The 25,008-nt window shown below is 34.3% G+C and overlaps 1 protein-coding gene and 1 long non-coding RNA gene across 13 annotated transcripts in view; one reads left to right on the plus strand and one right to left on the minus strand.

Moving 5' to 3' along the window:
- The window catches only part of STXBP4 (syntaxin binding protein 4), a 76,287-nt gene that overhangs the window by 46,674 nt on the left and 4,605 nt on the right, over window positions 1–25,008 (minus strand). For 9 of the 12 annotated variants that reach the window (XR_012652680.1, XM_075044400.1, XM_075044398.1 and 6 more), the window contains 15 exons: window positions 19,854–19,927; window positions 19,569–19,664; window positions 18,481–18,550; window positions 17,543–17,617; window positions 15,213–15,298; window positions 14,410–14,530; window positions 13,719–13,851; window positions 11,501–11,607; window positions 10,913–11,096; window positions 9,755–9,833; window positions 6,859–6,941; window positions 6,270–6,366; window positions 4,769–4,881; window positions 4,004–4,090; window positions 2,397–2,462 (listed from right to left, as the gene is read on the minus strand). Coding sequence is in view for 11 of the 12 variants with exons in the window: in XM_075044400.1 (XP_074900501.1) it covers window positions 2,397–2,462; window positions 4,004–4,090; window positions 4,769–4,881; window positions 6,270–6,366; window positions 6,859–6,941; window positions 9,755–9,833; window positions 10,913–11,096; window positions 11,501–11,607; window positions 13,719–13,851; window positions 14,410–14,530; window positions 15,213–15,298; window positions 17,543–17,617; window positions 18,481–18,550; window positions 19,569–19,664; window positions 19,854–19,927 (1,471 nt within the window). In the remaining variant the exon portion in view is untranslated. Of the gene's footprint in view, window positions 1–2,396; window positions 2,463–4,003; window positions 4,091–4,768; window positions 4,882–6,269; window positions 6,367–6,858; window positions 6,942–9,754; window positions 9,834–10,912; window positions 11,097–11,500; window positions 11,608–13,718; window positions 13,852–14,409; window positions 14,531–15,212; window positions 15,299–17,542; window positions 17,618–18,480; window positions 18,551–19,568; window positions 19,665–19,853; window positions 19,928–20,035; window positions 20,122–21,687; window positions 22,891–23,188; window positions 23,430–25,008 lie in introns of those variants that run through there. The other 3 variants (XM_075044404.1, XM_075044401.1, XM_075044405.1) reach the window with 3 other exon arrangements.
- LOC142038718 (uncharacterized) lies at window positions 67–23,616 on the plus strand. Its single transcript, XR_012652681.1, has 3 exons — window positions 67–203; window positions 17,562–17,675; window positions 23,150–23,616. It is a non-coding gene; the product is annotated as an uncharacterized LOC142038718 (long non-coding RNA).

The following is a 25,008-nucleotide window of genomic DNA, read 5'->3' on the forward strand; positions in this document are numbered from 1 at the left end:
ATCTTTATGACCTTTGACATTTACTATGTTTAGCTGAGGTGCTTCAGCTGACAATAACTGCATAAAAAAAACCTCTAGTAAAGAAATCATTCAGGTTGGTATAACCCAGGACTTTCAGGCAGCACAGAATACAGTCAAACTTGTCCAGGAAGATAGAAGACATCGTTACAGATCTCACATTCACAGTGTTGACAAGACTTCAGGTACTCAAAAGTGCCTTTCTATGTTTTGTGCCAATTTCAGCTTCCATATGATTTCAAGGAAGACCCAAAGATAGTGCTATATCAAAATCTCAAAGTAAAGATCTATAAATTAAGGTATTTTAATTGTCATAGACCAATAATCGAAAATAATTACTACCTCATTTCAAATTTAGCAATATTTCTAATCTTAAGAGTTTGTTTATCCTGTTAGCTACTGATTCAAGCACTTTTTAATGAATTGGTACTAACAAAACATGTTCATTAACCAGAATATTTGTATGCCTGTCCTAATTAAGCTGTAATCTCTGTGATTCACAATTAGTAGACAATAGAAATACCACAAAAGATAGCTCAATATATGACTGGTACCCTATATCCTTATTTAAAACCTTTTTGGTTTTTTTTTTTCAGGAAAGCAGTGATTTTAAAAAAATGTTTAAATTGTATTGAATTCAGAAGACCTTAAGCACATACTTAAGTTTGTTTGTTTGTTTACTTTTAATCAGGCCATTAGGGCTCAATATTGTACTTATTAACTCATTTCACTAACTTCAGCTCAAGCAGGAATGCATTATCATAATTTAAATGGCAACTTGTACTGTAAAGTAGCTTATTTTTTTTTAAACTTCATATCACCATGAATCTCAGCATCAACACTGGTTCTGAACTACAGAAATATATAGAAAACACTTGAAAATGCACCAAGTACAAACAGAACTAAAATTTCCATTAAAAGCCTGCTTGTATCTCCTAAAAATAGGTCACACAGCGCTGTAATTACATATAATTTATTATTTCTCTTTCATTTCACTACATGAAACCTTTTCAACAGCAGTTACTTAAAATGCTTACTAGAAAGTCAGAATATTTATCCCCTGGAGGTTTACTGCAAAACTGACCTTCACTATCACATGACAGTACTTGAGAGAAAAATAAAAGTATGAGGACCTCACGTGGTAGAAAATTGGCATTGCTGCCACTTAGAGCATTTTAAACCAGCTTTGCCCAAGTCTACCTTCCCAGGAAGAGCAGGTATGTGAACTGAAACTCTCGATGCTGAGGACCTGATGTCCATACTGTTTGCATTTTGGAGTTAGTACTTTGTACTAGCTTTAGTCTAGACTGATAGACTGAACATCTGCTCTGGGCTAGAGCAACAGACTGAATACCCATTAGTGAATGGAAACATAAGGTGCACTACTGGAACATACTTCCAGCTAAATTTTATCACAAAAAAATCCAATTTATTTCCCTGCTGTCCCACAGTGTATAGAGGGCAACATCACAATATTAATGGAAAAAGCTTTCAAGCAGTTCTCTTATAGTCAAGGAATAAAAGGTGATAAAGAAGGTGCTGAACAATCTACAATATAGGAGCAAAAACATAAGACTAATCTTTATATAACAGTACACAGGAAGATTTTTAAACTGCATCTTGCATTTTTACATATGACATCTGATGGAACAGAGAGCCATGAGAAACCTACATGGAATACATGTAGCAGTACAGGAAAGAAGAAAGGCAGCCAGCTCATAAGAAGAAAAGAGCTGACAGGATGATGTTCAGTAGAAGCAGGAAATAGGAAAGTTACTTGGTTTTGAATCCAGGCTATAAATGACATGACACTTAACGTTTATTTGGAAATTTCCTCTAAAAGACACAAGAAGGCTTAATTTCATAAGAAACTCTGATTTCTTCTCTCATAATTATAGATAGATAATGGAGACAGAAACAAGACATTCCTCACAAAACACTACCATTTTTTTCCTGATAAATTCCAGGTATTGTCAAGTGCATCTATTTTTTCATACTTAAAACTCTGGTTGACATATAAAGTAGCTAACATTAGGACTGTAGATTAGGCACGCTGTTGCCTAAGAACAGCAAAATCAGTTCAAGAACACTTAAGACCAGAAAGGTACTATTACATTATTGTCTAACATATCTGATCCAGCTTGTCTTATGGTTCCTACCTCAATTCAACAGCAGAGAAGTATTATTGCTCAAAAAAAACTTAAGGATCAATATTCTCCAATTCTAATCATAAGCTTTGTAGTAACAAAAGAACCACTTTGTGTTGAAATCAGTGTGAAAGTATAGTCTATATGAGCATCAAGAAAGAAGTGCTCCCTTCTCCCTTCCACAAAAAACAGTAAAAGAAAATAATTTATTTTTAAGAAACTTCAACATACTTGCTTGACTATTTGTAGCTCCTCTGTTAACTGTTTCTGTAAATTCACAGATTCAGACAATTTTTCCTGTTAAAAAAAAAAAAAAGGAATAAATAATTAATAATTAAGGCTGAAAGAGAAAGAGTTTTTATTCCTAAAACCCAGTTAGCTCTTTCAAAACTACAGGTAGGAATACTTAACTTCTATCAATGTACTTACTGCCTTCTGCACAACTATTATGTTTCTAGGCCACAACATATGTCTGCTAATAATGTTGTATAATCAGAAACACACATATTAGAAAAGTTCTGGTGGAAATAAATAATCAACAGCTTTTATAAAATCTGTGACAAAACCAAATTTTAATCTCTAAAAGCTAGTTTTTCAGAGAGTTCATTCATACTGTTTAAGGTCCTTGAGCATCTGAGGATTACTTACTGAACATTCCTGTGATATAAGTAAAATACACATTTGAAGTCTTTTGTTACCTAGCCACCTAACAAATGAGCAGAATAAAGACTTTTTTGTGGCTTTAACAGATTGCTGTACAACCTAATATTCACATCAACTTATTTTAAAGCATTGTACATTTGACCATTCTTTCACTCACCTACTGATACCAGAAGCCTGTAGGTACGCCACTTTCAGAAGGTTAAAAGTTCTAACAGAGTTTAAAAAAAAAAAGTGCTCTAAAAGCATGAAGATTCTTATACTGAGTCAGACCAATGGTATTTCTCACTCAGGATCAAGTATTTGACTGTAGATTTTTAAGGGAAGAGTATAAGAAATGAGGTAATTATAGATTGATCATCTCCAGTTTTTGACATCAGCAATTTAGGGACTCATGATAAGTATTCACTACTTCAATGTAAATCATGTTATTTCTTTTCAGTGCAAAGTTTCCAGAAGAATCTTTGCGCACAGAATGAAGAACAGATCTTTGGGCACATCAACCCAATGTTTTTGTAACTACAGCAAGAAAGAATTTTTTTGGACCAGGAGGCAATTTCTAGAATTGCCTATATCCTGGGATCAATTTTCCAGTCCTGCGCAAAGATAAGAGTTGGGTACGCTGAATACAGAACCAGAATTTTTTATCTTTTGGCTTGTCAAAAAAGAAATTCAGGAGCATAGGACTGTGCTTGTCACCCAGGGTATTAAGAAACAATAAATATGTTTGTTGCTTTAGGGCTCACATATTTTGTAAAGTCTGTGAAAATATGTATTAATTTTGCAAACAGATTAATTTATCCTCCAGTTCCGACTTCTTTCAAAAGTATTAGCATATGCTCAGACACTGCGGTTACTAGGATCACACATTTTTAAATAAAATTGCTATGCAAATCAGTCACTTCTCCAAATTCACTTTTGTGAAATGTCTGCTTAGTCTCATTTCTCTGTGAATCAGATTAAAAAGCAAGATTATTTAACAAATAAGATTCACTCTCTCCAGAAATATATTGTAAGCATACAATCTTCAAACATAATTAGGACTGTTTGCTCTGCCTTTTTATTTATTCATCAAAAATTGCACATAAAATTCAGAAGAAAAACAGTAAATTACTATATACACTCAAAAAGAAATTAATCTCCTGAATAATTTAAAGCAAATAAGAATTAAGTATTACCTTTAATTTACTCATTTCTTTTAAAGCTTCATTTCTTTCTTCCTTAAGCCTTTCCATGTCATCCTCCAAAGAATCATAGGTTACAAACTGTGCGTATTTAAATATGTAAGGTTAAGAGTGTATTGCAAACTGTATCTTCCATAATCTTTAACATCTTATCATAAAACGTATTGTTAATAAAATGAGAGGATAATCTTAATTTTAAAATAACTTAAAGCACTGAAAATACTAAAAATGTTTAAGAAAATTCTGACCAACTTATCTTCCAAATGAACAATTATTTTTCCTGTTAAAAAGGATTAATACCAGTATTTTTAGAAGTACCAAGAATATAACACTAATAGCCCCTGTTTTCTTCAATATTTTAAATAATACGTAATTTTATTTTAGTATTCCTACGCTGCAAATGCTCTTTCTTAAAGTCACTTCTAGAATAAAGTGATGGACAGTGTAGTAGTAGTTCAAATCACTAGGCCCAATAATTGTTTATCACTCACACAGGTAGAAGCAATATGTATTCCATTAAGAAACCTCAATAAATCACTGTTGTCCACACTTAATAACAAATCACAACATAATTACGTGAATTGCTTTCTGCAAAGTAGGTTGCTTTAAAAAGCTTTACAGAAACTAGGTTATCTTCAAGAACACCATGATATGGAGCTGTTGTAAACATCTGCCCAAGATTTGGAGTAATCTTACATATAATAAGCTCTCCAATAATCTCCTTCCAACAGTTAAACACTGTACAGGCACATCTTTTACCTGTGAATCCAGTAAGCTGGCAATTTCATTGATCCCAAATGTTACAGATTTTTGGCCATCATCTGTTGCATTCAATTGCATAGAGAACAGATTCCTTGAAACTTCAATGAAATCTAAAAAACAGTTTAGATTTTGCTGCTGTAGTTCACAAGTTCAGTTTAGTAGCAATATCACTAGGTGCAACACAATTACTAATATCGCAATATATGGCTACTCTTTTATAAACGCAGCATCTGTCCTCCAGAAGCTTTCTAAAGGAAAATATGAAAATCAGACACAACTCTGAACAGAAACATTTGGTAAAGATGGTAAGAATAAGAGTAAAAATGTACAAAACAGGTCTTGGGATGAAATATCCCTGAATCAAGTTGTGAAGGAGAAAACAAAACAAAAGGTGGTGTGAAGTTCACTTTCAAAGTACCTGGTTAGAGATGCCCTATGTTTGGCAGACCCCCATGAAAAAGTAAAAGAAATCTGCACACCTGTTATACACCTGTCCTTCCCAATGAATTGACTTTACTAGAGGAGATACAGTGTCTCTGCAGGAAAAAGAAAAAATTCCGTGCTAGCTCACACCTCATAGTTTCCTTTAAATCCCTGATAGAGACCTGGTAAAATTGATGTTGACCGAGTTGAAAGTTTTAAATACAAACACTACAGCATTCTCTATCAACATGGCTTGGATTATCCATTCATTTTGAATGTATTAAAAGAAAAAAAATACTCTGTTACGTATGACAGAAAAGTGGAAATATAAAGGTCACTTTGTTTATACCACATAAAATCTGATGGAAAATCCCGTATGTTTCTTGATAAGGTACTTAAAAATCCAGTGTCTTTTCGGATGGTCAAGTACAAGAAATCATTTTTCATATACTAGTGTATGATGCTGGTTTTTTGTAAACTTTAGGAAAAGTGAAATTTCCATCAGTTTTAGCATCAGAACCATCATATGTCTCACAGTTTATGAGAAATATTCTTAAATTGTTAGTGTCACCTACCAAAATTGTCACAACCAACAGAAGCAGCTCATTCGCATCAGAATTAGATTTAGCTAGAAGAAGAATCATGATTGTCTCCATGTAAACCTCTTCCACGTGCAATAGTTGCAATGTTCTTGCTTCTCACAAACTAAATAATTTAATAATCTCTCAGTTCAGTTGCTTCAGGAAGTCTCTTTAACCATTAATACTCTCCCAAGTAATTTCTGGAACAATTACAGTACCCTATTGTCGAGGCAAAAACTTAGGAATTTGTGAGCACAAAACCAAAACTTTCTCAAGGCTGCTCTTAATTAGATAAATTTTTTATTTGCTTTCCAGTTACTTAGTTTCAGAATTCCAAGCTTATTTTTACACAGTAGAATAAGGTTCTTGCCTCAGAGTATCATTTTATTTGCAGTAGCAACCCAATGCTGACAGAAAATGTATTAATGGTTGTTATCTATCATTTCTGTATTTCTACATGTCATTATTTTCCATGGTAATTAACAAATTATTACCTCCAAAAGACACTGTTCCTTTAGAATCTTTCTGAAGTTGCTGCCTTAGGGCTTGCTGCTGTTCATCCGTGGGCTGAATCCCAAGATAATTCAATGCCTGGAAAGAGAAAACTTATTTTGGAGAAAAAAAAGAAAGGACTAGGGATAATGACTGCAGGGACATGGGGGAGTAATTAAAGAGCTATACTTCAAAGAGCCTTTGTATCATAGTACACTCTCACTGACAACACTTTTATTCCAGAGACACTCTGTGACTTTTCCTTCTAATTGAGAGATATTCAGATATTATTTAACCTTGAATACAGATGAGTGTAATAAGCAAACCCCTTTGTCCTTAATAACTGCCTTAAAAATCCTGAGGGATGTTCAGATTCCCAGAAGAGTTAATCAGTAATTAGATTAACAAAAACAGTAATTTGCCCAATATATAAAATGAAATATTGGCCTGCAACCTGAAAGAACTATCCAAACAGAAAATTTAGTGTGTAATTTATACCTTCAAGTTTGTCCGCCTAAAAATATTCTCCAGATGTTTTACATGCATCATGAAGGCGGAGAAAGGAAAACTCAAAAGATTTTAAGTATTTACCCTCTCCAGCTTTTCTGCTTTGAGACGAATAGTAGAGTTCCTTCCTTGTAGCTCATAATCGTCATTCTGGCTGGGGGCAATAACTAAGAAGAAAAAAAATTAAAATTAAATGTAACTACTGCTTTGAAAAATTTGTTCTGAAGCTCTGCTCATCAAACAGATGCCAACTAAATACCACAAATAAATGTTAATATTTAGATTGACTTTTTTTTTTTTAAAGGACATAATTATAATAAACAAAAATCACTTAAACCATTTTTTCACATCAAAAAGTGACAAGTAGCAAATTAGCAGAAAGAAACCAGGAATAACTTTGAGCGATCCATCAAGCATATGGCTTAGACTTGTGATATTTTCTCTTCTCTCAGAGATACACAGTTACTCTGGAAACAGAAGGGGAAACACACTTGTGAATTCCGAGAAAGACCTTCAAGACACACCCTCAGCATAATCATCAGTTCCCAAAACCGTATCTAGTGATCTAGAAAACATTGTGGAAAGAGAGGGAATGACCTGTTGCCAACTAAGGGCTGTGTGGAGGTAGCTTAGACTGAATTCCAGCAGGCTCCTCAGTATTTTTTCCTGGGGAGGAACTCTCTTCCAAGAACTACCATCCATTAAGCCATCATCCATCATCCCCTCTCCTCCAGTCCTTATAGTCAGAAATACAAGTTTGCATAATTTTAGCTAGTTGCATTAATAACTTATGGTGCATCTATTTTATTTCCAACATACAGAAATAATTAAGCTGAGGAAAGGAAAAGAAGCTAGCAGTACTAAGCACTCCATATGCAAGATTTCAGAATAATTGTTTTTTTTTGTTGGGTGCGCTTAGTTTTAATGGAACTTGAGAATGCAGTGACAGCTTTGTCATGTTTCAGACACACCTGTGGATACAACACAAGAAGCAGCAACCTTTGGAAGCCTTTGATCATAGACAGTAGGCAAAAGGAGCAGTTAACTATCAATTTCTTTGGATTTTAGATGTATATAAATAGAACAAATCCATTGACTTGTTCTTTGCAGAAGAAAATAGAATACTTGTTTGTATTCATTATTTATAAATGTAATTTAGATCTTATTTAGATTCATTATTTCATTAATGGACTAGAGAGTTACTGAAACCAAAACCAGCATTTGAAAACTAAGGGATCTTGCAGTTTTGAGATTCTCTCTAAAGGAACAGAAGGAATCACACAGAATTCTTTTTTTCTTTTTTTTTTTAGTTTCACAGCATATCTGTTTCCAAGCTCCAAGTAATTTACATTCTCTTTATATGCCAAAAGCATAAACCAAAACATCTTGAAAATCTCTGACACTAACACCTCTCACATGCTATATTAAATTCTGAAGATAGTGGGCTAGAACCTCAGCTGAATTGGCACACCTCCTTTCAACTCAGAATGAAAAAGCCTTGTGTATGAGTTTTGGAAGAATTTCTCAAAATTATGCTCATACTTCTTACAGCATTAAAAAAAAATAATCTAAGAGCTACTTTACTTTTGCAAGGTCATCTTTGAAAGGTTATCCTTGAAAAAGGGCAGCATAAGAGAAGTGGCAGCTTTGACAAAGGATGTGCTATTAAGTATGACTAAAAAGAAAAATGACAAGAAACAGTACAAACCGGAGCTGCAAGTATTTCTGCTTTCCATTCTACTAGCTACATTATTCAGATATGTTAAGAAACTGTGGCCTTCTTGGTCTCTTTAAGCATCAATGAAGCTCCTGTGTATTGCATTTTATTAACCAAGAGTCTTATATTCTGAATACATTAAAAAATAGCCTTTTGTCTTGTTCCCCTGATTTAGTTGTGGTGTTTTTCATGATTAATATGAAAAAACTCTGTGATCATTAAACTCCAGCTGTATTCAATACTACAACCTTTCCAGTTTCAAAAGTTCACATTCAGTCAGCTCACCCTTCAAGCAAGGAAGCCAACTGGTCAGATTTGCAATAAGTAGACTGTTTCATTTAAAATTAGGATATCTAATATGGGCCATTATAAACACAGGTACAATTTAAATAACATCAGTGGAGTGACATCTAGAATGAATCAGATCCTGTATGTTTGTCTTCCCTCTTCTCAGTATATTAGACATCAAGTTGAGAAGCACAGGTTATGCTTACTTACTACCGCCTGAAGGAAAAGAATATAGTTCAGGTCTTCATACAGAAATACAGAACAGAATCAGTTATATTACTGTGTCAACTGAGACCCTCATTATTATGTCAGACTACTGCATTTTCACTGTAAATATAATGCATATTTGCTTCCCAAATGAATTACAATTGTTCAGATTCGGTTCTGACCAAATTCCACAACCTCCATTTTTCCTTAGTGTTGTTTTCAAGACACATATTAAGAGATATGATCAAAGTGACTATTCTCTTTGTTTGAATGTCATGACTCTCAAATATAAATATACACGTATATATTCTATTTGTTATTAATTGAAAAACTGACTGTTAGAGCTCTGCATGTTATTTCTATGCTTCCAGTAGGCTGCCCTGATTAAAAAAAAAAAGAAAAAAGTGCAAGCAGTATACATCCACAGAATTTCATCAAATCAAGAAAGCACAGTTTCTATGGCAACCTAACCTTGATCTATATGTGAGTCTTCATTATCTGGTTTCTACTGAGTCTATTATCATTACTGCTGTATAGCAAATGTTGTGATCACTCATTTTTGTTTGGTGTCAGCTGTTTGTTAAAGACAATGTAAGTTATATTTGACAGAAGCTACTAAACAATCCATTGATCTCAGTCCTTCATTTAGTACTACAAAATAGTGCAATATTCCTTTTTTTAAAGACTATTGAGTCTCACTATGTACTATTTTCTGTATGACAGTTATTGAAGAAAAAAAGGGTGGCAGGGAATTAAATCACCATTTACCAGTGGCAGACACATCAGTAGGACTGCTGTCTAGAGAAGTAATTGGAGATTGCTCTCCCATCTTGACTCCAGTTTCCACCTATGAAAGAAAATCAAAAGTCATGAAATACCACTTCTAAAGCAGATCACAAGCCAAACTAGAAATACACATTAATGTAAAAGAGTGGGAGAGGAAGGAAAACCAGAGGAGAAACAGGGCTGGAGAGATCAAAACAACCCTAGGAGAAATTGGAAGGCATGGCGGGGGGGGGGGGGGGGGGGGGGCGGGGCCAGTGGTGAGAAGGAATGCCATTCAAAAAACTTAGATCAGGGCCTTCTCAAAACCTTAGTTAGGTTTTGGATATCTTCACATATTAAGATAGCACAGTCTCTCTAGGCAACCTGTTTCAATGTTTATATCTCTAATAGGAAAGAAAAATGGGCAAGAATTTTAAGTACAAATGTAAGAACAACTGAGAATCACCTGTTTTGACTTTGTGTTTGACATGCAGCATTTTAATCCTCCTTGTTCAAAGACAATATTTAGTTTTAAAAATGTGATAAATTGAAAATGTTTTTTTAAAATTGAAATAATAGAGTAGTTTTAAAATCTTCTTTCTTATGGTCAACATTACTTTTTCACACTAATGGTGCGCTGTATGAATTAAACCAACAATTGTTGCTTAGCCGAAAGAAAGGGGAAGAAACCCACATTCTTCTAGGACTCTGAATTTTAACCAAAATCTCATCATCATGGAGGAAGTGTAACTTGTGAGATTGTACTGTACTCACACATATGTGGTAATCAGAGAGTAATTTATCTCTGAAATATATAACTATGTATCTAATTCTGAAACTTTAGTCCCTAGAAAAACAGTAAGGAGAACTCTGTATCTAAGAACCTGGTTAATGCTTATTTTATTTGATTTGTTTTCTTACCACAAGTCAGCTAATACTCTTATTCCTCTCATCATTGTGGTTCACTCTACCGTTACACAACATGTTTTCTGGAAAAGTCTTGATATTCCAAAGAATTAATATCATGCAGGAAAAAAAGCCTGTCATTTTCTTACTAGAAGGGAAACTGAATTAAAATAACCCTACACTGAAATTTCAATAAAATTAGGAAAAACAACCATTTGCTCTCTTTATACTGAGAGGAGTAATAAGTATACTCACAGCATTTGGAGTGAATGTTGAAACAAGCTTCCCATTAGGAGATGCAAAAGAACTAAGTACTGCAGCCTGTTGCTCTCCATATGCTACAGAAGATGCTAAGAGGCTAGAAGGACGTTGCAGATTCTCTGAATAACTGGGAACATTTTTTTGTCTAATAAAAGCTATCTCCCAAAAACTTTCAAACCTAAAATTAAAATTAAAAAAGTTTTAACATATTGTATACTATACTTTTCATAGGATTGTAAGTTACTCTTGCAAAAATTACATTTTCCCCAACACTGTGTGTGATTTTATTTAATTATTTTTCTGAAAGGATGTTCTATTCCCCATCACTAAAAAAGGCAAATAATGTGGTTTTGGGTTTTGTTTTTTCTTTTGAAAGGAATTAAAGGATCATAATTTTACAGGTCTAAAAGGTGCATTTGAGTCTTGTTCTATGAAATAATATTGCAACTGAATATTTCAAAAAAACTAATAACACTTGCATTTCCTCTAAGTACACATGACAAGACATTTCACATTAATCTGATCATAAATATCATATAATAAACCATTTTGGAGGATTAGGTGTTTGACAGTAACAGATACCTCATCTTTGTTCTGTTGATTATACTTTTTGCCTCTTCATAGGAGACACCAATCATTGACTCTTTGTTTATGGACACAAGTTGATCTCCAGGCTTCAATCGTCCATCCTAACATAATAAATAAAAAAGCAAACCCGCAAATTTTATATTAATCGCTAACACTACAGAAAGAAGTGTAGAATCACAACACTAACATATTCCTCTGGCTCTGTTAAGACAAGAAATATCAAGAATGGCTATATATTCTGCCTGACAATCTTCAGAAATAAACAGCAGATCAAACGATCATTTAATCACTATGATAGCAGTCATTATAAAAGCTTCATCGGACAGAATGGATCTCAGGTATTGTGTACAAGAAGAAATTTGGACCCAGATGCATTACTTCTGTTAAAAAAACCCAAACAAACAAACCACAGATAGTAAATTTTCCATCAAGGAGTACCAATCCATCTGACTACAGGAAGCTTCCTGTATTCCTAATTCAGCTGTGAGCTGGATTAATTTGTATTTCAAAACCAAACATTCTTGGCTTCACATGGGACTCTTCAGGCACTTACTAGCCATACTAATCGTAATGAGAAAACCAGATTAATCTATTAGGAATTCACCAGTCAAAACCACAATAGAAATAACATTGTCAAGTTTGTCCTTCTGTTGAATTCATTGCAAACTTTCTACCAACACAGGAACATATCACGTTTCTGTCTCGAAGACTGTAAGACAAGACTTTAAATGTGCTAGATTAGATTTCTCACTAAGATAAAGCTTTCTTTACTCACATTTTAAAAGAGGCCTCAACAATTTAACTGAAAATTCACATAATTCACCTATGGTTACAAAGTTAGTTATGACATTTGTCTAATGTAATACACATCAAATTACATATAATGTCTGTGTTCTTCAGCTCTTAAGAAACTAATCACAGAATCAATCTGCCATGTGAAACAAACTGTGTACAGAAAAGATATATAGGAAACAAGTAAAATACCTTTTCGAGACCACTATAATTTTAAATTTTTAATACCCACACACCATAATTTTAGCTGTATTATTTCAAACCTATGATAGCACTTACTACCTTTTTTTTTGTCACTTAGTGTTTTGGTTTTGATTAAAGAAAAAGTTGTATATCTTTTATTTTGCTTGCATCCAGCCTATTAAAAAAAACCCTTTTCAATGCTGCCCTCATGTGGCAGAGATTTAAAATATGCTTGCTATTTAGGTTTCTCAAACAGGATAACCAAGATTGGGAAATTACCTCTACTATTGCTAATATTAGAACCTACTACAAATTAATGTCTCGGTCTCAGTCTATCTATTATGTGTGTTAGGCTTTAAATTATATGTTTACAATGAGAAAAATGTTTTAGAAGCCACAACAAAATAGGAGAAAACAAAAGAAGAATGATTATAATTTATCTACTACAAGAAATCTTGGAGAAACTTTGCGTTTTTTCCCCCATCTTGGCATTTTAGGATTAATTTTAATCTACAAAAATTCAGTCACAAATAGCTATAGATTGTTTGGGGGCAAAACTCATTGCTCGTGAAATTAACCCATACCCTCTTGCTTGGCAAGAGGCAGAAACTGGTTATCTACACATCAAAATAACCATAATAACTCAAGATGCAGAAGATGACACTTGAACCAAACAGTTCTGTATTTATTTTTTAAAAGTGACAAGCCCTCCTGATTTACATATTGCATTTGTCATAAATGAAAACAGTAATCAGTACCGATTCACACATTCTATTAGTCTGCATTATGAGAGTATTTTTTTTCTAATTTGCCTACACAATGCTTTCCAACTGCACGGACCCATCTAAATTAAGTCTAAGGGAAAAATGATTTTTTGAATGTCCAAGAAAAAAAAAAAAAAAAAAAGATGCAACCTGTAGCTTGGACCCATCCTTGCTGATATACCTTGCATTATGCAACCTCTTAAAGAAGTTGAATTCTTACTTTCTCATAGGTAAATTGGGAAATAAGATCCTCATTTACCTCAAATGAACTCATGAATAATTTTAATTACCATGTAACCATGCTATGGTGCAATGAGATAATTATGTTTAAAGAGAAAGCAAGGAGAAACACAAACAAATTTTATATTTAAAATATAACTGTATATATAAAATACTGAAGTAGGTACTAAATGAAGGCAAAAATACAGGTGACTGAAGGAGGAGTGAGGGAGGGAGGGAAGAAAGATCTTTACCTTATGACAATCACCACCAGGGATAATTTCTTGAATATATACCAAAGGCCCTTCATTTCTGTTAATTCCTCCTACGATATTCAAACCTAGGCTTGTTCCTTTGCAAACAGAAATTATCTGAAATGCACTATCCCTACAAAGAGAAAGAAAAGTACAATTACTTCACAGAACTAGATACTCAGTAAAGACTCAAGTGATATAGTATATTTATCTTATTGATTGCACAAATATGTATTAGAGCAACAAATAGAAATAGCGGACATTTAATCTCCATGGTCAACCATTACACTGCCTACTTACTACAAAATCAGCAACTTCAGGAGTTACTTCTGGTAATTACAAAAAAAATCAACACATTCTTTTACAAGGCTCCTCTCTACTATATATATCCAGGGCTTATGGGAGTACCTAGGTACTCATGAACCAGAAGCATTAATTCATTAGGAGACACTAAGATCAAAAGTCAACCTGATTATTCTACTTCGAGCATATAAGCAATAAATAAATAAATGAGAAAAATAACTTACTAAACCCGAAATTTTGCAACAGTAATGGTATTATAAGTTACAGGATTAAAAAAAAAAAAAAAAAAATTGGACACTTAGCACTCAATGCAAAATTTTCCTGACGTGCCAAATACAGCATTTTCAACAGCTCACACAAGAGAGTTACAGTCAGTTTTGGAAAGTACTTTGCAAGCTTTGGAGATGGTGCTGGGACAGAATTATTTCTGCTGATATTATCCTTCGGATGCAACTGAGGACTCTGTGACCTTGAAGATGACCCAGAAGAAGGGCTGTCTATAGACTTTGCTTAAGAAAAGAAATAATGAAAAAAAGAAATAAAACACACATTTAGGAAAAAGCACAAAATTTCAACTCACATAAGTAAGTTCAGTATGACTATTTTCATGTTAGAAAACAGACAAACTATAAGCAATCAGACAACCAAAAGAAAGCTTAAGTCTACACAGCTAAGAATTGCGAGCCACCGAGGGTTCCAGGAATAATTCTTTAAAACATAACAAGTGATGATTTTTTTCAAACTGGGTGCAAAAAAAACCCCCTTAACTGACTTTCATAGAATCACTCATGCTATATAAAGGCACCCTAATTAGGCAACAATTCCACAAGGATTAGAATTTATGGTATTCTAGCTCAAATTTTTATTAGTACTTTGAAATCTTATGGTACATTTAATCTACAAATACCAAACACTTTTCACATTTTTCATTAATTAAAATTGCTGAAAGTAGGTGGTATTATATTTCTTTTAAGACCTGGGGAAACTGACACACAAGCCACTCAAGTTACATGTTTAGACTACAAACTAAATGTTAAAGTCTAAGTAAACGTGTGTTTTGCCTGACTTTCAGTCACTTCCTTCAATAAACTCTCCCCCAAAATGAAAAGACTTTTAAGTTAAAGCTTCTACTCCACCAAAGTATGACTACTGTCCTGCAGGATTATGTCAGGCTGGGAAGCAATCTCTTACCAGCTAACAGTTGTGTTGGAGAACTTCTTGCAGAGTTGGTGTCACTGTGAGAACCATACTTATCCATCAGGTCGTGAAATTCTTTCCTGTGGCAAAAAAAAATCGTCTCTGTCAGGGTTTGGCATTAGTTTAAATGCACCCTTTGAAACATGTTACTGTTTCTACCGAACAGTTACCCTTCCTCAGAGAGAGAAGCTCAACCTGAACCGAAAGAGAAAAGACCTGTCAAACGTTTGAGAGAGGCAAGAAAAAGATAGTGTAATACAGAAGGATAAGAATGGAATAGCAATAGACTATGAATGAAATGGACTACTGGTCGAAAAGCTTAATTATTACCTCTCTTTACCCTGGGTTTCGAAACTTTAAAAACCTGGAATTCAAGTCAACTACAGATAAGACAGTGGTATTACTTAGGTCCAGAACAAGTTGTTTATATCAGAAGGAATCAGAAAATATATCTGTAGCATACTCATATTTTTAAAGAATGCTTTTAGTTCAACTATACTGAACAAGAACCCAGAAGAGGTTAGCAAACAAAGATGTGGCACCTCAAAAAAGACGATAGAAGGAATATTTATTAATTATTCAAGAATGACTAAAACCGATGCAAATTCTTAACTTCTATTTAGCTTTCTCAGAAATTTACAGTCTATTTAATCTGAGGTAGGTACCATTATATATTAAATATTGTATGTGCTTGGGCTTTGCTTATCTTTTTCATTATGAAATCTTTTTTTAAAAGCCCCAACAGATGAAACAAAGGGCAGTTCTTGGTCAGGTACATTGTCGAGAAAAAAAAATAGTTGAAATATAAAAGCAGAAGTTCTTTGCAGAAACCAATCATATTGTAACAAACTGGCAAAAAAGCAGCGAAGATGTACATCCTGTATTACATGCATTAAAGAGAAAACAAAAACTCTTGATTAATCTAATACTGAATGCAGCCTAATTTAAAAAAACAGTTTATAATCTTAACTATGCTTACGCCTTAGTGATAACAGTTTAAAAAAACATATAAATAATCTAGAATGATGTAAGCCAGAAACATCAGTAAATTCATATTATAGAATTAGAGAGAGAGAACATAAATTAACTGATGCAGGGAACATAACTGCCAAGTAATTCCAGTGACTGCAGAGGGTTATTGAAACCTGCTGGATGCATTTTTTTTTTAAATGAAAAAATTTATTGAACCAATGCCAGACCCAGGCAACATAAACACAGCTGAGTATAAATCAAATAATCTTTTAGCACAGGAATTTACAGTCACAAGAAATTAACTCACAGGTGTCTAAGTGAGGGACTGTATGTAGTGGCAAATTCTGCACAGGCCATTGGGCATACCACCAGAACAATAAAAGGACTGATGGATTTTAATTATTCAAGGAGTTTAGAGGAAGTAGGTCAGTATGCTTTAGATAAAAGCAGATTAAGAGTGGACCTCGCATATATCTAGGCAGTCTGAAAAAAGGAGAGATCAGAGGCTACAGAGTGATTTAAATGTCTGTCAAATACAAAAAAAAATAAAGGAGCAGAAAGAGGAAGCTTAAATCGGACAAAAGGCTAAAGCAATTTAGAGAAAATTCCTTTATGGGGAGATTACTCTGTAAGCAGAGCACCCCAGGAAAGGCAAGTAACAGCAGATTCTCTTGCGATGATTATCAAATATATTTACGTAACAGCCATTTCCTCCAGAGATTTAAGTCAAAAGGGGATACAGACCTGGATCCTAGCATTTCTGATTATACTCTGCCAATATTGGTTTATATGCTTAACATTAAACAGCAAGGTTAAAGCAATATTTAACATAAATGTCCTTATAATGGACGTATTTTGGACTACCTGCTGCAGTGAACAGTTTAACCTACTTATCCAAACTAATTCAAAGCTCATTAAAGATTGAAAAGTAAACTTCTGAGGGGAAACAATAACTAAATCTGCCTTTTTTTCAGAAGGCAAGACCAGCTTTAATCATACAGTTTTGTGGTACTGTAGGTCTAACAGATTCATCATTTTTTATTATTTTAAAATGTGCAAAGTATTAAAAAAACTATCACAGCAAATAATTTTTAATAGTATTAGCTGGTAACATAACATTTCAATCCTCTTCATTAAACTGAAATTGGCCTGAGCTTCCTACTTTAATTGATGCAAATGGTCTCAGAATGAATTGGTACTGAATACCACACAGAAAAATGTGACGTGGTACAATTTTGTGATTAAAACTAATCTGAAAGAAAAATACATGCAAGCCTGCCCACCCAACCCTAGATATAGTGCTGGTTTTTTATTAGTTTTGAGGCTAAACCAATGTTTTCTTTTTCTCTTACTTTGCTTCTTCATCTCTAGCAACTAGCAGAGACATGTGATTAGATGCTGATGCTGTTCGCAAGATGTCAACAGCCCTAGAACGGGGGAAAAACAACCAAATCAGTATACCAAGGTACTGTCAAGAAGTACATGGTAAGTATTGGTAAGAGAGTTGGAAAATGGACAAATTCTTAACGTAGTTAATCATTTTGACTGCCAGATACAGAGAAAAAAGCTTGCCAGCAGCTAACCCAAATTAAGCATTGGCAAACTGAGTGAGAGAGACTGATCAGTCTGTGAGTCTGTAGCTGATGACAGGAATAACCTGGGATTGCTCTCTCTTTCCCTTCCCTTTTGTCCCCATCTCTCCTTGGTCCATCTTACTGCCTTCCTGGACCTCCTTCAGGATTAACAGCCTATACCAGAATAAAACTACTGCTCAGGTATGCTTCATTGCTCAGGATTTCCCTCAGCAATATATACTGTAATTTTTCTTTGAATTTTAAATCCATGTCTCCAACACGAAGCTGCATTGATCTCTGGTGATCCAGCTATCAATCCAACCAACATCCAACATATTCTACAGATTTTTCTCCTTCATTGTCCCATTACAATGATACTTGTTAGCTGCATCATTTACATTCACCAGTACTGAACCAACAGATAGTTATAAAAATATTTTAACAGCTTAATATGTTTTAATGCTATTTTCACATACATTCTATAATCTACATCATTAAGAAACTAGCTTATTCTGTCATTATAAGGGCATATAAAGGCCTGTCACTTTTCCACAATAGTTTTGCTGAATTAGATTTATAGGATAAATTAATTGCCAGTTGAATTCCAAGGACCTCAGTTGAGTTCTGCTCTTCTAATCAGTGGTTGATAATGTCTAAAAAATCCCCATATAATATTCCAAGCTCTAATAAACATTTAGTAATAAGTACAAACATACCTTTCATTGGTTACTCCTATTAAGTTTTCTCCATTGACATCCAAAATGAGGTCGCCAGTGAGCAAACGGCCTTGTAATGAAATTGACAGCAATGCATGAATCAACAGGAAAATGGTGAACATATATCACGGTAATAAAACAGGGCTTTTTCTTTCACTTTTATGTATTTCACTTTTTTATGATCTAATGCAATAAACAACTTTATGACTTTTAGCAGATTAGGTTCTGGTCCTAATTAAGCTAGGTTATCGTGATAAGACTTGTAACTATCAATCGGTCTTATTAACCACAGAATAACCACTGAAAATAAGTGTTATTTAGCTATTTGTATTATTTATACATAGCATAAATATTTGTGGGACTGGAATTTATATTTCACAGTTGTGGAATTACCTTTCAGCTGAATTTTGCTCTTAACATACATGTAAGTTACCATGTATAAATACAATCAATGTTTTATACATTAATAAAGACATCCAAAAGATTTTTTTTAAAACAAATTCTATTTTTAACCTCCTGCAAATCTCAAGTTTAGGAACTATAAATTCTGAAGTAGATTTAGATTATTTTAAATGATCATTCTGCACAAGACCAGATGGAATCTCAAAAAACCCCATATACGGGCCTAGGACAGAAGTATATTCTGTAACTTTATTATTGCAAACTCTACCTAGTATAATTTTTTCTTTCCACACTATAGATCTTAACCACCATTTAAAAAAAAAATCAGAACTCATTAAAAATACTAGTTCTATAAAGGAAACAACACTCTTATCCCTTATGAATTAACAGAGGTTCAGCATCTCAACACTTATTTAGCAGCTCTAAAAGACTGCCAATTGCTTTCATACCAGCCATATCTAGATTTGAACACATTTTCAAGAACTAAGAGTATTAAAATCTTTTTCTTCCATCTTCCATGAAGAGTCCAAGTTTCATTTCTCTATGTTAAAGCAAGTCACAACATCATGAACCCTGACTAAACCATGCTATTTTAAATATCCTTATCCACAAAGTAAAATAAAGACTTCTTTTGACAGCTTTTTTATATGCAGTGTGTTTGCAAGAAAAAAATTAAAATTACTTACTATCTACAGCAGCAACCCCTCCAGGCAGAATTCTCTTTATGAAAATCCCATAATCTTCTGCTGTTTGTGCCCGATAACCTCCAATAATTTTAACTCCTGCAGAACAAACAAAAGAAACACACAAGAAATTGGTTATTCCCCCTACTGTGCTAAACAGATTTATAGTCAAATCCATAAAAGCCAGATAAATTTAACTTCTACTGATGACAGTGTGAACTGGAAAAGCTCACCAGGTGCTTTTAGATTTGGTTTACTCTGAATCAACAGAATGTGCAATCTAATTACCTAATCCATTTTGACAATCAGAAAAAGAAATGCGGTGAACAGCTCGATTGATTCCATGAGGGCCCATAATAGTCCTAAGAAATAAAATAAAAGTCATTAAATCCCTAATTACAGAAACGTATGTAGAGCTATGTTAATATCAAAGAAATTACAGTGACCATGTTTTTAACTCTAATAGAAACCAAAACCAGTTTTCTCCACTGACAACTTCATGTGGTTTGATACCTCTTCCACACCCCTTCCCCCAACAAAAAATCAGTCTCCTCATAACAAATACAAGGTACCGAGGTAAAACAAAGTATATGTAGTTTACTTCCTTTTCCCCCAAAGCATTTCAGGCTGAATTGTGAATCCCACTTTGTTTATAATAAAAGGATTATGATTAAATAGAAACAAAATCCCACAACCTGGTCCAGCTTAGCATTTAGGATAGAAAAACATATCATAACATCTTAGATCAGGTAATGAATATTAAAACAAAACCACAGCTAAGACAGTGAATACAAAAATATTTTCTAAGATATCTAACATATAATTTTGTGGTTATTTAGGAACATAATCTCTTCCCTACAGTCTCTCATTTCTTCACTCAACATTGTTTTCTTTCTCTGTTTTAAAAAAGGCTTCATTCCAAATTCTGTTGCCTGCTCCCCTGTGTACCCTCCCACCCCAAGCCAAAATACCAGGTTGGCACTTGAAATTGTCTAAAGGCAGATGAGTATTTTGGAGGCAGTTGATAATGCTACAGAATTAAGGATGCATACAAAGTAAAATTAGAGTTTTGAAACCTAAATATATGGTTCCATCGGAAACATGACCAGCATGCTGCTCTGAGAATGTAAAGTGTTAAGAATTCCTATGAATCCAGATTACCCTTTACCATTTTTATTTTCATTTAGATGAATTATTATAAAAAAAATCAAGTTGTATCACAGCTTCTTTGTCCTCCCACTGTACCATTTTTGGAGAAGACTCACCAGATCCCTTCTAGAAAAAAGCAGAAGCACCACTTGGGTTTTTCTGCTTTGACCTACATATTGTTCTGTATCAGATAGTGAGTTGCACTTTCTAGAGCATGATGTTAAAGTGAAATGGAACAACTAGAATTCATTAGCAGGGGCGAAAAGAAGATCAAAGTGGAGGACATAGTGACCCAAATCCTCCCACGCAACCAAATCCAGCACACAGCCTGAACTCCATGTCTGAAACTGGGTATTTCTGCAAAAGCCAGAGTACATGTCATTACAAAGTGCTGCGCCAGAGAGAAGAGAGAAATCCAGAAGGTCCAAATGTTCCTAAATTCTAGCACCAGGCAAGAGATCCAGCTTCTAAAGAACACCCATAATTCTTTTGGTTTTGTATAAGAAAACTGGGTAACTGTATAATTTTCACTGTAGTAATTCTTGAAGGATCTGTTTCATAAGCTAAAAAGAAATGATGAAACCTAGTTAGTGTATTTGGCCACTGACAAGACTGCATATGACCTTGCTACTATGTGACAGAGCATAAGGCACACTTTGTAAGGCTAAAAGTGAGCCAAAGTGCTTTTACTTAATCACAGTCAGAAAGGAAGAATAAATCCTTAAGTCCGCTATTTCTCTAACAAAACTTTTTTGATAAACTACTTCTATACAACAGTAGAGTTTTTCGCATTACTACCTAGTATTGTCACTTCAATTATCCCCTGCATTCAAACTGTTTTGAAGCTGAAAGACAACATACAAATCATGTTCTTTATAGGTCTGTCCTGATTTGTAGCGATCTTCGAAAACTTAAAGAAGATACACTGATCTTTAAAATAAGTAGACAATTACTCTATTTTTTTCTGACTTGCCTTTTGCTACTACTGTTCTGTTTCTTCCTCTGCCATGCTCTCAGCAGTTTTCACATAGCAGTTTTTTATTAAAATAAAAAAGAACAAATGTTATTTCAACCTCGCACAGAAGTCTACTTTCATGAAGTCTTAAAAGATCAAATCTCAGACTTTAAAGTTCAGAGTTCACCAGAAATCTTAGAACCTATGTATATACTACCATATAAAATGATCATGAAATATGACCAAATATAGGCACAGAACACTTCACAGGAAAGGATCTACATTTCTAGAAGTAACAGGCAATACTTCCAAAAGAGAGATCCTAACTAACATAAAATGGATTCTGACAAAGTGGATACAGAGAACATACAAAGTAGTAATTCACAATGGAGAGGACTAAGATATCTCTGAAACAGTGAAATTGTCATGATGTTGTCACCTGCAACTAGAACAAACTGACACTTTGAACAGACACCTTTACAAGGCATTCAGTTGTACTTATGGTCTAAAGGCTACATCCCTCCAATACATGCGGTTTAAAATTATTTCATCCCATAAAAGTAAAGACAAGGCTCTTCAAATGCCCCAAATTTGCTTAGCATATCACATCTTGCTGACTTCCAGTGTTAGTTTTTCTCCCATATAACTTAGAGATGGATCTTCAAGTCAAGACACCTGTCATAGTTCTAATAAAATAAACAGGGCTTTAACAGTTTCACTATAAAAAAGACTTGGATTTAGCACCCATCCAACATTTATGTCATGTTATCATTATTTAATATTCATGAAATGTTAGAATACTTCCCCCAAAACATTAGAAATACGCTCAACAAAATAAGTAAGGAAACAGGCTTCTAAACCAATTGGCAGTAGTAACAAAAAATAATTTCAATGTTCTTCGTAGAGAAAGATGCAAATTAAATAATGAGATGTCGCTGCTCATTCCTTGAGAAGTCATGTAAAAATACTCGTAAGCAAGCTTTTAGCACAGAGAAGAAAAGATGTGAGGCAATAAATGAAATAAGCAAGATGCTACAAAATGTACACTATACACTAAATACTAAACTCAACACTCCAACTGGAGTCCTGGAATGCTAACAGACTAATTGCGTATAATTTTGTGTAGATGTTCTAGTAAAGGCAATTAAAATGAACTTTTTTTATACTTTTTTCTATTACTTTTTAGCAGCATACACAAGGAAGTTCAACAGCCTTATGTTTTGTATCTTCTAGAAATTTATCAGAACATACGGCTCCAGATATTCTTTTGATCTGTCTTCCTGAGAAATTATTAGTCATTTATGTGCAGAAAGTATTTATCTAGGTTTATCAATGGAAGAATAATACCCTTCCCTCACAAAACAGATATTACTTGACACTTAAAGAAAAATCTAAATGGTAAACTCTAGCTGCTTATGAAAAGAAGCTAAAAATGTCTACAGCTTTTAAATTATCTTTACTGTACTTTTCCCAATTACAGACTAGAAAAATGCTGTCAGAACCTAATGGTTAAGCATACCAGTATAAGAGAGAAAGACCATCAAAACGCTCTGGTTCATCTTCATCTCCTGGTGAGAGTAAGGACATTCTTCAGTACAGCAGCAAAGACAATGACAAAGCAACCAAAATACACTGGAGGTTTCCAATCCAGCTGGATAAAGGTTACATGCAGGACAATTTCTGCTACTAACTAAAAAAACCCAGACAGACAGAGCTTGAAACGAGCGTCTCTGCCTACTTAATCTTCTCTGAAACCCTCTGCGTCACATGGACTAATTCACCTATGGAGGTAATGTTTACTTTTTCTCTGTTTGAAATGGCAATTTATAGCAACTTTAAAGACTGATAAACGCAAAGGAGAGAAAATTTACTTGCATTTACCACAACTGTGATTATGCAATCTGTATCTAGCAGCCAAAGGCAAATGAAATAAATAAAATAAACTTATTTTCTCATGTTCTTCCAATAATTTACATGCTCCCTTCAAACCAGGTCAAAAGCAGTAACTCATGACCTTTCTAAAGCAATCTTCCTAGCAGACTGGATTATGTACATCCACAAACGAAAGGGAAAGCTAACAAAGCAGACAGACCGAAAGCATTAATCAAACAAATGCCATTATGCTATTACTTTGCATTCTCAATCACAGTATTGACTTGTGTCATGCTTTAACTTGGTTTTTACTCTTTCAATATACAACAGTCCAAAGCTAACGCAGAACTTGGGTTACATATTTTCTCTAGAAATGGAAGCTGACACATCTGTTTTTTTTGTAAAAGCAAACAAAAATCATGAATTTCTATCATTACCCTGCGAATAATCTAGTTGAAAAAGTAAAAAATATACCACTGTTCCCAGAAGTAAGACTCTCTTCTGATATGAGGCTTGCTCTTGCAGAGATATGTGTATTTTCAGAACTTGTGAACACCTGACATGAGTTTGATTAACTACTGTTTTCTTCCAGGCTTGCATCAGAAGATGCACTCCTATTACTCCCACTCTTTCTAAAAGATCTTAAAAAGACTGCAGTTTAAAATTGCAACCAAATATTCTGTGTTCGCCGAGGGCTTTGTTTAAGCAGAAAGGTGAATCCTCTCTAGCAGGGAGTAACCTTGTGATGAGACAGCATCTGTCACAGCGTCTAGAGCTGCACAGCAGGACAGCTTGGCTATGCGAGGAATGCATATGCTTATCTCATGCACTTTTTTTTTTTAAAGTTGTAGCGACCGTGGTTTCGTTAGCATGTAATCGTTCTCGGGAAGGATCTTTTTGCTTATAGGCAACGCGCTATATGGTGTTCAAATACACAGAGGTCAGTCCCTAGAGCCCGCAGAGCCCGCATCTACGCACACAAGAGGGGCAGAAGGGTAAAGTGACACACCACAGATTAAGGAGCAGATCAGTGATGGAAGTGGGAACACAAAGCAGCCTTCCCAGTTCCTGAAATGTGAAGAGCTCCACTGGAATCATTTGGGTTGCTCACATCCATTCAGTGATGAAAATTTGGCCCTTTGTAGTCTTTTCTCTATGAGTTTAACTCTGTTGGCGTTAGTGGCGTTACAGTCCGATGAAAGAAAAGCCATTGATATTTTAAGTACCGTATCAATTAGATTTGCTCTAGGTAAGGTGACAGAAGATAAAATACCAATAGCCTTTCTTCAACAAAATTGTCACTGTTCTTAACACCAGTGGAATTCAATTTGTGGTATCATTATCAGGAACATTTGTCAAAACAAATCACTCAGACCAGCAGTGTCATGTTTTCTGCAATAGAAACACCCGCCCCCCACCCCTCCAATTAAAAGTATGGCTCAAGGCTATGCATTTCCCTTATTAAAA

This window comes from Buteo buteo, chromosome 13, assembly GCF_964188355.1.
Source record: "Buteo buteo chromosome 13, bButBut1.hap1.1, whole genome shotgun sequence".
NCBI classification, from domain to species: domain Eukaryota; kingdom Metazoa; phylum Chordata; class Aves; order Accipitriformes; family Accipitridae; genus Buteo; species Buteo buteo.